This window comes from Epinephelus fuscoguttatus, linkage group LG12, assembly GCF_011397635.1.
Source record: "Epinephelus fuscoguttatus linkage group LG12, E.fuscoguttatus.final_Chr_v1".
NCBI lineage: Eukaryota > Metazoa > Chordata > Actinopteri > Perciformes > Serranidae > Epinephelus > Epinephelus fuscoguttatus.
Genome location: NC_064763.1, coordinates 28,338,589 through 28,350,128, shown reverse-complemented (window position 1 = coordinate 28,350,128; position 11,540 = coordinate 28,338,589). Strand labels below are relative to the sequence as shown.

The 11,540-nt window shown below is 40.9% G+C and overlaps 1 protein-coding gene across 1 annotated transcript; it reads right to left on the bottom strand.

Moving 5' to 3' along the window:
* Positions 1–1,628: 1,628 nt before the first annotated feature.
* Positions 1,629–10,150, bottom strand: rab38b (RAB38b, member of RAS oncogene family). Its single transcript, XM_049591882.1, has 3 exons — positions 9,776–10,150; positions 6,774–7,051; positions 1,629–4,933 (listed from the first exon to the last, which is right to left on the bottom strand). Exons 1-3 carry the CDS (start codon positions 10,002–10,004, stop codon positions 4,784–4,786), a joined length of 657 nt encoding a protein of 218 aa, XP_049447839.1. The 5' UTR covers positions 10,005–10,150; the 3' UTR covers positions 1,629–4,783.
* Between the last annotated feature and the right edge of the window lie 1,390 nt (positions 10,151–11,540).

Genomic DNA, 11,540 nt, shown 5'->3' with positions numbered 1-11,540 from the left:
CAGTCACTCTCAAGTGGCTGCACTTCACTTTAATGTGCACACACAGATGTAGATTTAGGGGGGACACAAGGGACACGTCCCCCTTAATATTTAGAACATGTTCATTTGCCCGCCTCCCCAGTAAAAACATGAAAGTAGATGATGCAGAAAATGTACAAAATGGTGCATGAAAATATTCGCAGAGGTCCCCTAAGCCCCCCTTTTCATCTGTGTCCCCCTCAATGTTTCTGCGTGTACACCCAACAATGTTTTCTTTGTGGTTTTTTCTGTAGAAATGAGACATCTCAGGAAACGCATTATATATGAATCACTGATGTGTCACCTTATTAGGCCATTGAAGTTCCATTAGTATAATTTAAAATAAATGAGGGGTTAGCAAATGCCAGCAGAAATGAAAAAGAGTGGGTTGTTTCCAATAAATTAGCATCCATAGCTTGTTGACATAACTTAGTTTCCCTGAAGTGAATAAAATGCCTGCGGTGTTACTAATGTGACAACAGATGGCACCACATGAGCAGTTTCTAACAGTGAAGCTGCTTGATCAGATCAGATAAAGTCTATCATCTTGAGTTCTTGTCACTGAATTATGCAGCTTGCCAAAAGACACCATGTGACTGAGCTGGCTGAATGCTTTCTGATCTGATCTAATAGAGAGTTAAAATATGTGTGAATCCCGTCTGGAAAACATTTCAAAGGCAGCTGAATGTGACCTGTTTAATGCGTCGGCTTCTGTTTACCTGCATGCACCTTTGATGAGCTGTCTGTAACCTTTTGTAGCTGCAGCATTTAAGAACTGCTTTTCTCCTGTCTCATTTTCTTCTCTTGCTACCTGCCTCTCCTCGTCTCCCTCTCTCTATCTATCTCTCTGAGAGAATATGTGGGTGTTTTCTGTAGGTGGTTCTCTGGCAGAGCCCGAGCACTAAAGAGAACACAATATGTTGGGCTCATAATCTCAGTAATGAATAGTTAGATCTGTGCCAGCTGTTGTCACAGGAAGAGTTAACAGACGAAAACTTGGTAAATATTGTTCCAAATTGAAATGAAAGTTTCAGTGATTTGTTTTAATTACATCTTTTTGAAGTGTAATTAAAATCCTGAAACAGTGTCACCGTGCGTTTCGTGTACATCAAGAGTCTTTTTTTTAGATGAATTCAGATGACAGAATTCTGCCTGAGTGGTTATATAGCGTTTGTGGATCAGCTGACAGTGTTGGTGGTGGTGATGTCCTTAATGTGAGCCAAGAGCAGACGACCAAATCTAATCCCTCAGGCAGAGAGTAATCCACGCAGTCATGTGGCTTCCTAATGAGAACCTGAGGGTCCTGGATCAGCCTGAAGACACACACAGACACACAAACACACACACACACTCAAACAAATTTCTCAGTATCAAGTAATATAACACTTGGAGGCTCATTCTGACTCTTACGGTGAAATCTTGACTTGCGTACCACTGTGATCATGAGACTGTAAAATGGGCTGTTCCAAAGGTCAGATTCACATTATATCATCATGTTACAAAAACAGACACGTGTGAAATTATTTACTTGTATTACTTTGCAATAAATAACGAACAATCCACAGGTGGTGTAAAAAGCTAAAGACGTGCAGTTTACTACTGGTGTGTGTAGGGGGGGGTGAGATCCTATGGAAAACACGTGCGAGTGTGTGAGCACGTAGTTCTTCCTTGTGTAGCTGATGTCACATGATGCATGATGTCACACACCCTCATGATGAGCCAAACTAACACTGAAATTGTAATCCTGTGGAGAGGCCATTGTTTAAGCCTGCTGTAACACACCACCAAGATCTCACACAATAACACATGACACTGTTGTGATCGGGCTTATAAATACTGTGCAAACACTGCTGACCAACAGCAGCTGGAGGAAACAATATAGCATATATTAAACACTGACTGTACATTTGTGTAAATGGCAACAGATTGCATAACACAATTGACTGTATCCAAGTTTGGCACATATGACACCCAGGGATTTGGATATATATACAAGCTTTATATTAGGTCACAAATATTCTTGGTCTTAAGTTATAGTAAGACAAAATACAAGACACTGATGGCAGTGGACGAATATAATTCAGACAAATACTATACTTAGAAGTGCAAAAAACTTCACAGAAAGGATCAATAAAGGTTTAGCTTCTCCGGGTGTGCAGTCGAGCCTGTGCAGGATTATATAATGTGCTGTACATACTGTATGTGAATCAGAGAATGAGAGAAAGTAGGGAGAAGAGAGGCATTGGACATAATAAAGAAAGACAGTGGAAGCAGCCATATTTAGGGAGAGAGACAGAGAATTTTTCAGGATGAGAAACAATAACGGAGGATGGAGTGGAGAAGGAGGAAAGATGAGGTAAAAAAAGGAACAAGAACATGGAGAGAGAAAGAGTCTATGTGCATAAGTGTGTATGTGTGTGTGTGCCTGTACGGTTGTGAGTACAGCAAGAAATAGCTTCACACGGATGTTAGAGGATACCCATAAAAATGATCTAGTTACCATGGATACAGAGGGTTAGGCTTTGGAAAGTGAACTCATGAGAGTGTCCAGTTTGCATCCAGACAATCAACACAATCTTCCTTCTGGTAAAGAAAAGTACCGCACATGCACAAACTAACCAGTTCTGGTGAAAATAAATCCAGATGTAGACAGACGAACAGCCACTTTCTTCCATTAACAAACAAACATGTTTGACAAACCTTTGATCACTTCAACCTGACCTGCTCCAGCGGAAGTGCCCACTGGCTATGAAAGAGTTACGCTAGGCAAGCTCAAGGATGTTTGTGTGTCTACTCTCAACTCTCAACTCTCTCTCGCAGCTGACCAAGTTGTTGTTCTAAATGTGTTGCGACTTAACTTGCCTGATTAAATAAGACTCACACAATAGTCAGTTGTGGGAAAGATTTTAAGCAGAATAACATCATACATTAGACCAGCATAGCACTCATAAAAGAATACTGTAAATAACTTAAAATCATTATTAAAAAAAATCTATGTATGTGCAAAATTCACATAATTACACAACGTGGGATCCACTGAAAGTGGTCAATACTGCTTTCTTTGGCTCTTGCAGAATAACAGTAAAGGAAGCTACACTGACTATGTTTACATGCACAAAATATATACATTTTTTTGCCCTTATTCTGAAAATGACAATATGCCTACTAAGCTCTTTATATGTCTAATGAAAATGAATGTCATAGGGATGAACAACATTGGATTTTTTGCAACTATCCAACAACTTTTTTGACCGATAACTGATATCAATATCTTCTACCTAATTTTAGTGATCATCCAGTCTCCTCTGTAGTGGAATTAATATCATATTATCCGTGTCTATTATTATCATAATGGCCCACCAGCAGATGGAGATATGAAGTACAATGCTTTTCAACGTATGTAATATTCATTCATTGTGCAAATTAAGAAAAAGCATGTTGGCCGATTCTGATACTTAATTTTAAAGCCAATATCAGCCGATACTGATGACGTGCCAATATTATCGTGCAACCCCAGAATATTCCATTAATATTCTTGTTTATTTGCAGCCATGCATACTCTGACTAACGCGGCCTAACAAGTCATTTATCGCGTCTAATTGTGAAAATGTTGAATGGCTGTCACTTGTGCCAGGATTTTTATGAATTTTTCCACTTGTAGTGGACTGTGCGACAGCTTTCCTCTTTAATTCCTTCAACTACCAACTTGGAAAGGTCAGCGTTATGATATTTGGGCGTATCCAAAAAATCTGTTGATATCCAAGTCTTATATAATATTTAAAAGTAGGTGTGTTTGTGGACTTGTCCTGGGCATGCATCTTATCTGCAGCCTTGCAAACTGTGGGCTAGTTGATTTGTGTACAGCGCATCCGTGACAAGGCACATAGCCGATTGTAAACAGACAAGAGGCCGTGTGTCACAAACTGTGATAAAATCCCCAACTGAGATGTATATACAGAATGCACTGTATACATGCCGCAAGAATGCTATTAAAACCTGAATAACTTTGGCAAATCTAATATGTCTTAATCGGAAAATACTTCATTTGTAAAAAGGCCAAAACGTATATGCTGTTTGCATGAACTGTATCAAAATCATAATATTATCATACTCAGAATAAAAGTGGAATATTAGTGTGCATGTAAACGTACCCATTGTTTTCTCCACAAAGTTGGAGTTGAAGGTAAATAGAGGGAGAACAGCAATAAAATTACACTTGCTTGAAATGGTGAAGAACTGTTAACAGCACTCCTGTTTTCCTTCTGTAATCACAGCCCAGCTTTGGGTGTGTTGCATCAAGTTTGCTGGGAGCATTTAGTCCATTTGTAGTTTGGTCCAGTAGGTTGAGTGCCAGTCACTAGTCCTTTTCCAAGTAAACTGTTGGTAGAAGAGAATGTAACCTTGACCAGCTGAAAAGAACAGTCCCAAAAAGAAAGTTTGGCTGTTACATACTTCAAATAATCACGCCAAGGAGCATAGACAAGTATACTTGCTGATCTGCCAAGTACTTCAAACTCACAGTATGACGAGTTACCAAAGCTCTGTTCAATAAATGTTCAACTTCTGAGTCCATGTGATTTTTGTTTTCAAGCTTTGGTTCTCCTGTAGTTGGACACTAAGAACACAAACACGCACCAAACTAAAATCTTCAACTCTAGTTTGGACCAAAGACGCCATACTGTGCCATATCCTTGTGGTGTGCCTGTCCCTCTTTGTCCCACTGTGTCTCCATTCTGTTCTGTCCCGCCATCACTCCGTCCTTTGATTACTTCCAGCAGCCGGAGCAGCTCATCTGCCTGTTGGAGTCAAACTGTGGCGAGATGGTGTCCGGTATTACACTTTTCAGAATGTCATTCTCTGTGGCCATGATGTGCTTTACCAGGAAGTTTGCAGCTTCACCGATGTTGAGGTTGTCCTAAAAGGGCGAGAAAACTGTTAGCTATGGCTCCATAATGTTCGATCTGTACGGTTTATTTTCTTAAGTTTTAAGCCTGTGAAACACATCTGCCTTACAGTGAACATCCTGTGTATTAACAGTAGTTAGCCTACAGCATGTTCAAAACGTGGCTAACTAGCATGCTATCACCTTCGTGTGAACAACACCATTTAGGTGCTTTAAACTACTTCAAACAAATACTGTAAACATTTTCCTACTGCTACCAAGAATGTGTGTTTGTTTGCATAGCCTACTTCTGACACTCCTGGTTGAACCTGCGCCATATAACCTTCAACCTTTCAGAATGTTGAGTCTTGATGCCATAAGAATGGCAGCGCACCACTGCCGGTCCAACACACTGGTGTCAACAGAGCATGTGTGAATGAAGACAGCTTTTGGAGAATTTAAAGCTATGTGCAAGTGCTGCAGAGTTTTTGGGTTAGTGTATGTAAGGGGGTTAATTGAAACTGTCATGCATCACAAGACACATAGACACATACTGTACAGAAAAGACTTGCTCAACCCCACATAGCTATATTTCAAAGATCCCAGTGTTTCTGAGCATACCACAAGAACCACGGGAAAATATGTGATGCACAAAACGATCCAAATTGATTCTCTTACTGACATAAGAAAATATGATATCTTAAAATTTCAACCTACAAAAGTTTAATAAAGCTCCAACGACATGTGGGATTAAGCAGATACAAATTTTTTATGTGATGTGGTCAAATAGTTTTTATGTTACTTTGAATCTACTGTAGGGAAAAATGATTAAATAACTTTACTTGGCTTGCAAAAAGACAGGCAGAAAAAAAAACAGCTGACAATCCTCTAACGCTTTTAACTTTTCACTTGTTTTGACCCTGCTTAGTAAATTTATCTCACAGAGCCACTTTCCACAAGGATATGAAATTCCAGTTGGCTCTGAGGGGATGTTTTTCTCTGACTGAAGTGACCTGAGTGGGAGACGATTTCCACTGAGCTTGTCAGCCGCTCACTGCAAAGGCCGACAATCTGGCCCATTCATTATCATGTTGATGATTAATTAATACTGCAGCATTTTGAGAAATATGCCTAATTGCATTTTTGCTGAGGGTTATATAAGAAGATTGATATCACCCTTATGTCTGTCTCTTAAATGTGAAGCTAGAAGCCAGTTAGCTTAGCTTAATATCAAATTTGCCTTGCAGCACCTCTAAAGCTCAATAATTTACACTGTAGGTATTTACCAGCTGTGAAAATGGTGTGACGGCTGGTATCGTTTTCACCTTGTGAGTCTGTGTGAGTGTGTGTCATCATGGAAAATGCGGTCCTGACCCTGGTGGGTATTTTGGCAGGTGTTTATAAGTCTGTCTGTCTATCACACATCGCAACTGTTCAAGACAGAGTCACAAAACTTTACATGTATGTAGTTGAGTTTGAACTGAAGGCGGAGTTCAAAGATGGGTGTGGTCCAAGCAAGGGTGCCAGAAAGTAGGGGGCTAGGAAGCAGGGAAGGACCATTATCCCTCCTCACTTTACGCCCCAGTTTAGCATTTGCTATAAATCGCGAATAGCTGTATGGTGGCTGGAGTGATCCCACTGTAAGATGGTTCTCTGAATGAATGGCTATAACATGGTATTTCCAGTCGCTATGCTAAGCTAATCATCTCCTGGCTCCAGTTTCATATTTACCTGACAGATACGAGAGTGAGATCAATCTTCTCAGCTAAGTCTTAGTGAGTACAAATGCCCCAGGTTGGACAGGCATAAATTTTACCTCATGCATTGCAAATGACTGGCAAACAAGAATACCTTAACCTTACTCTGGTCTCACCTTAGCTGAGGTCTCAAACCACCCGACGAAGCCGTGGTCCTTGCAGAACTGGTCCATTTTGATGCCGTTGTTGGTCAGCTCCCTGCCCTGGTCACACTTGTTAGCCAGCAGCACAGTGGCAATACTCTGTCCATTAGTCAGCATTAGTTTGGAGTCCAGGTCCTCCTTCCACTTGATGACGGCCTCAAAGGTCGTGGCTCGTGTCACATCGAACACTATGAAGGCTCCCATGGCTTCACGGTAGTACACACGTGTCATGTTTCCGAAACGTTCCTGACCTTCGATGAAGAAACAAAAGCACACACACACACACACACACATAGGGAGCTTCATTCATTAGTGCGGCAACACCGTTGTTCCCAGCCATCAGTTTGATGACAGATTCTTATTGTTTTCCTGCATTTTCGAGGCAGAACAGCTCATACAGCTGGTATTAGGACTGCAGTTAGCAGAGCCTGCATTCCTATGAAACAGCACATTCCTGTGGTCTTACTGTCACGTTGCACTTAACCAGACGGTCAATGCGACTGCTTGTTCCTGCTGATAATAGGCCTACTTAAATTAAACCTGCCATTTTGCCCAACCTGTAATGAAAACTGACCCAGACTATTACACCATTCATATAATATGTCTGTAAGAATATAAGCATGTTAAACGTCTGTGTGCAGGTCTGCATGCATGTGTGTTGATCCATGCTTGTGTACTGTGCAGAGAAAGGAAATTGGGTGCTTGAGGAGCAGGTTAGAAGAGCTGTCAACATGACATTCCCCGGGGGTGTGTGATCGGCTGTCTGCTGTCTAATGTGTGTACTTGTTGGTCAAAAAAAACACTGAGCGTGTAGGTGTGTGCATCCTGCTTGTTTTACATACCATGCCCTCTCAGCAGAAAAGTTTACATGCTTAATAAATATTAATGCGTGGGAGTCCTTTTTTGCTAGAATCACTCTGACAAGGACAAAAAGCTGCTGTTTGCCTCAGGAGAAGGGGAAATGGACAATCTGACAGGACGTGGATTGAGAACTTCCTCCTTTCGTGCGAGAGAATGTATCAATGACTTTCATTACTCACATGAACCCTCATGTGCAGTGGTGTCACAGACAGATACACACGTCAAACATGTCACTTGACACTCTGTCATTCAATAAACTGATGGCACAATCTACAGCTTTCCATAGCTTCAAAGTACAACATGTAAAATTTACCATTACATAGATTATAACAAACAAACCACAATGTCTCAGCCCCTACTCAGCCGATCCCTACTCCTACCTAGCATGACTTTCAAGCAGGTAGACACGACTAATCAGATGTGACTTGTAATTGCATTTGACCTCTTGAAGCATGTGCCTGCATGTGTGTGTGTGTGTCAGTGACTAATGATGTTTTGTTTTTTATTTAGCTACAATGACACTCCTGTGACTGGCCTTTAAATCTCCCTCACATGAGCCTCATCACATGATGTTGCTCTATACCTTAAATGAATGACTGGATGACAGCGTGCTGGTCCTCCCTGAGCAACACTGTCATTGTGGGCATGTTGACATGTAACTCAAATCACCACTGTGCCCAAGTGCAGCCTTGCAGAGCTGTTAGCATGGCTGCACACACTTCATCCACAGGTCAGGTCCTCTATCTCAAAGTAGAAAAGATTTTAATCAGAAGAAATACTTAATTAGAATCCATGTACCACCTTTTGAGTTTGGTTTGCTACATTTAAAATGTACTAATCTGACGTTTTCTATCCATTTTAGGCGGTATGTCTATATAGAGGAGGTCAGGAGGAGAAGTCACACAGAAGCACTGTAGTGACACCATGTTATACTTTACTCTTATCCATCCTATCCATGTATCTGTTAATTTTATTTGAAAGATTTTCCAGTGTTCAAATGTGTCCATGTTGTGTGGTATGAGGTGTGACAGAAATGAACCTAATCACTTCCTAAAATGATCCGTTCATTTCTTAGCAGAGCTCTCAATTAGTTGCTGGCAAACATTCAAGGACTGTTTGGTGATTCAGTCACTGAGTGTACCACACAGTGACTTCCAGTCCTGAGTGAGTCACTGAATTGCCCGACCCTGCCCCTCTTCTTCCCTCTCATGTCTTTATGGTTCAAAGGAGGAAGTACTACTAAATGTTTTTAATAGTTAGATAGGGTAGGACTTCATCTTTCAGTTTGCAAACAGTATCTTTAACCAAAGTGTCTGCTTTCACTTCACTAGATAACAAGTTGAAGTGAAGTGAATGTGAGTGGGACAACACACACTGAGATCTGGTCAAGCACCAAACAATTCAGTAAACAAATCTTTTGAATGAACAGATTCGAGTGATTCAGTTCATTGAAAAGAACAGCTCGCCCATCACTAGTGTGCATGTGTGTGTCTGCATGAGAGACAGAGAGAATACTCTTTGTGTCAGTCACCAGCTCTCCACAGTGACAGTGCATCTTTGACCTGTGATGTTTCATAACTTTACAACAGTCGTGCTTCACTGTTAATTTGAAGATAAGTCCTATCTCCCCAAATCATCAACTTTTCGGGAACTATGACAATCAGCCTTGCTAAATACCAGTATGCCTACAATGTTTTTTCAATGAGTAGGCTTTATGAGAGGGCAACTTCTTACACAGTTTGAGGGGAGGTGATGCTCTTAAAAAAATATTTAAAACATGTCAATTTTTCCCCTCGAATAAAAGCATGAAATTCTTTTATTTTGAATGAAGTTAGGATTTTTAGTCTACACCATAAATTGGTGCAGAAGAGACACAAGCTGATGCATAATAATTCACCAGAATGCAGGAAATTAAATTTTGTTTCATAAGTGCACCCCTCCCCTCCTCACCCATCCCCAAAAAACCCACACCCTTGTGAATTCAACTCATCAGTGAGCTGTATTGGATCCTGCAGATGACCTGGAGGCAATTTATCATGGGTTTGCATTGTAATGATAGATTATATAATGCAAATAAAATACATTGAACATATTTTAACTCTTCACTGTCCCACCTGCAATGTCCCAGAGCTGGAGCCGCACAGTCTCAGAGTCCCAGTTCAACACCTTCAGGGCGAAGTCCACCCCGATGGTGGCCCGGTAGTTGGTGGAGTAGGTCTGGTGGACATACCGCCTGATGATAGAGGTCTTCCCGACCCCCAGGTCTCCAATAACCAGCACCTTGTACAGGTGCTCCTTCCGGAGGCTCTGCATGCCGTTACAGTGTGATGAGTGACTGGTCATTCCACTTGTCCGATCTCACTGACGCAGCAGCTTTCAGCAACTTTGACTCGGTCTAAGTGCAGTTTCAGACTTCGTCCCCCCTGATCCCGTGTGTCTCCCTCTTCTTATGGGTGCAGGAACCGCCCTCCCTGTGGGGAAGTGTGTGATCTGCTCAGGGGTTGAGCTTGGGAACTTGTGACCTCGCCTCGTCACCCTGTGGAGACGAGAAGTGCGCACGCTTCAGTGAGGGCGCAGCACAGTAGTTCCTAGTAGAAGGCTGTTTAAGTCTCTAGTGCAATAAAGTGCCAATTTATGTAACTAACATTTGGCATATTTGAAACATTTGTGTGCTGCGGAACAGTTGCTTCCTTATGTAAATGTCTGTTTAGATGCAGCTCAAAAATAATGCAGTTAAGGCAGTCTTTGAAAAATGTTCATTTAAAAACTGTTTTTAGATTATTTTAATACACAACTAGCAGGAGAAGGTGTGCTTTTGTAATTGTATATTAAGACAGAGTGCTTCCACTTTAGTCCTAGTATTTAAAGGCATATTGATTATGTAAAAATCCTTATACTCTTTCCCCACATTTAGCAGCACATCCAAGTGCTGTATCAGGCATTTCCAACAATCAACCATACCACTGAAAAGGCAATTGATTATGTCTCCTCCATTGTCTCATCACCATTTATATAGTCAAACTACCAGTGCCTCAGGTTGTAACTTATGAGTGGTGTGCATTTCTCTTTGTGCATGCTCTAAAATGTTGGTGCTACTGTTAAAAGAATGTCTCAATGAATAATAGATGTATTGTCATATTATCACAAACTCAAACCATAAGGGTAAACCACGATACCACCATGACAAAAAGAGTTGGTTTGAGGTTGAATGCAGCAGGAAAACAGGGATATAATGTGAATGCTATGCTGTAATATTAGCTAATCAGATTGATACCTTTTTCTGGTTTTGGCTTTAACTGGATAATTGTGTGACACAAACATATTAAATGAAACCAAAATACACACAGCAGACCCTTTTTTGCCCACCTACAGTATATGAACGTCTACATAAGCCCATGAACCATGTTCCGAGAAGCCTATTTATTAAGATATCAGAATAACTATTCTGAGAAAAAGCAGAACTGCATGAAGTGTGGAACATACACCACCCAGCACACCTATAGAAATAAGGCAGTACACCTGCTTCTCTCAACAGACCCCAGACCTGGTATTAGCTGTCATATCTCCCAGCTCCATCACAGAGTACTGAGTTTGGGTGCATTCACACAGACAGATGGATTCAAATAAGACTCAATCGTCTTCATGTATAAAAATGTGTACAGTGTATGAGCTATTAGAACTTAGTAGTTATTACCTCCTATTTGCACAACTGGAAAACCTTAATGAAATATTATCTGTGCATTGAAAGGACAGTGTCCGAAGACACCAACACAGAGAAACTATTTGATAAGATATGGAGCCCAGGCTATGAAGCTCTGTAGATTAAGTGAAGTCGCAAAAATCACGCAACATCTATAAACTCTAAGGAACCCTGTGTAA

What these genes read in the sequence shown, in the direction of transcription:
- rab38b (XM_049591882.1), bottom strand. Translation starts at nt 10,004, where the DNA reads ATGACCAGTCACTCATCACACTGTAACGGCATGCAGAGCCTCCGGAAG. An exon ending in CCAGCTCTGGGACATTGCAG is followed by an intron (nt 7,052 to 9,775) that starts GTGGGACAGTGA and finishes TCTTCATCGAAG; the next exon opens with GTCAGGAACGTTTCGGAAAC. An exon ending in GGTTTGAGACCTCAGCTAAG is followed by an intron (nt 4,934 to 6,773) that starts GTGAGACCAGAG and finishes TCGCCCTTTTAG; the next exon opens with GACAACCTCAACATCGGTGA.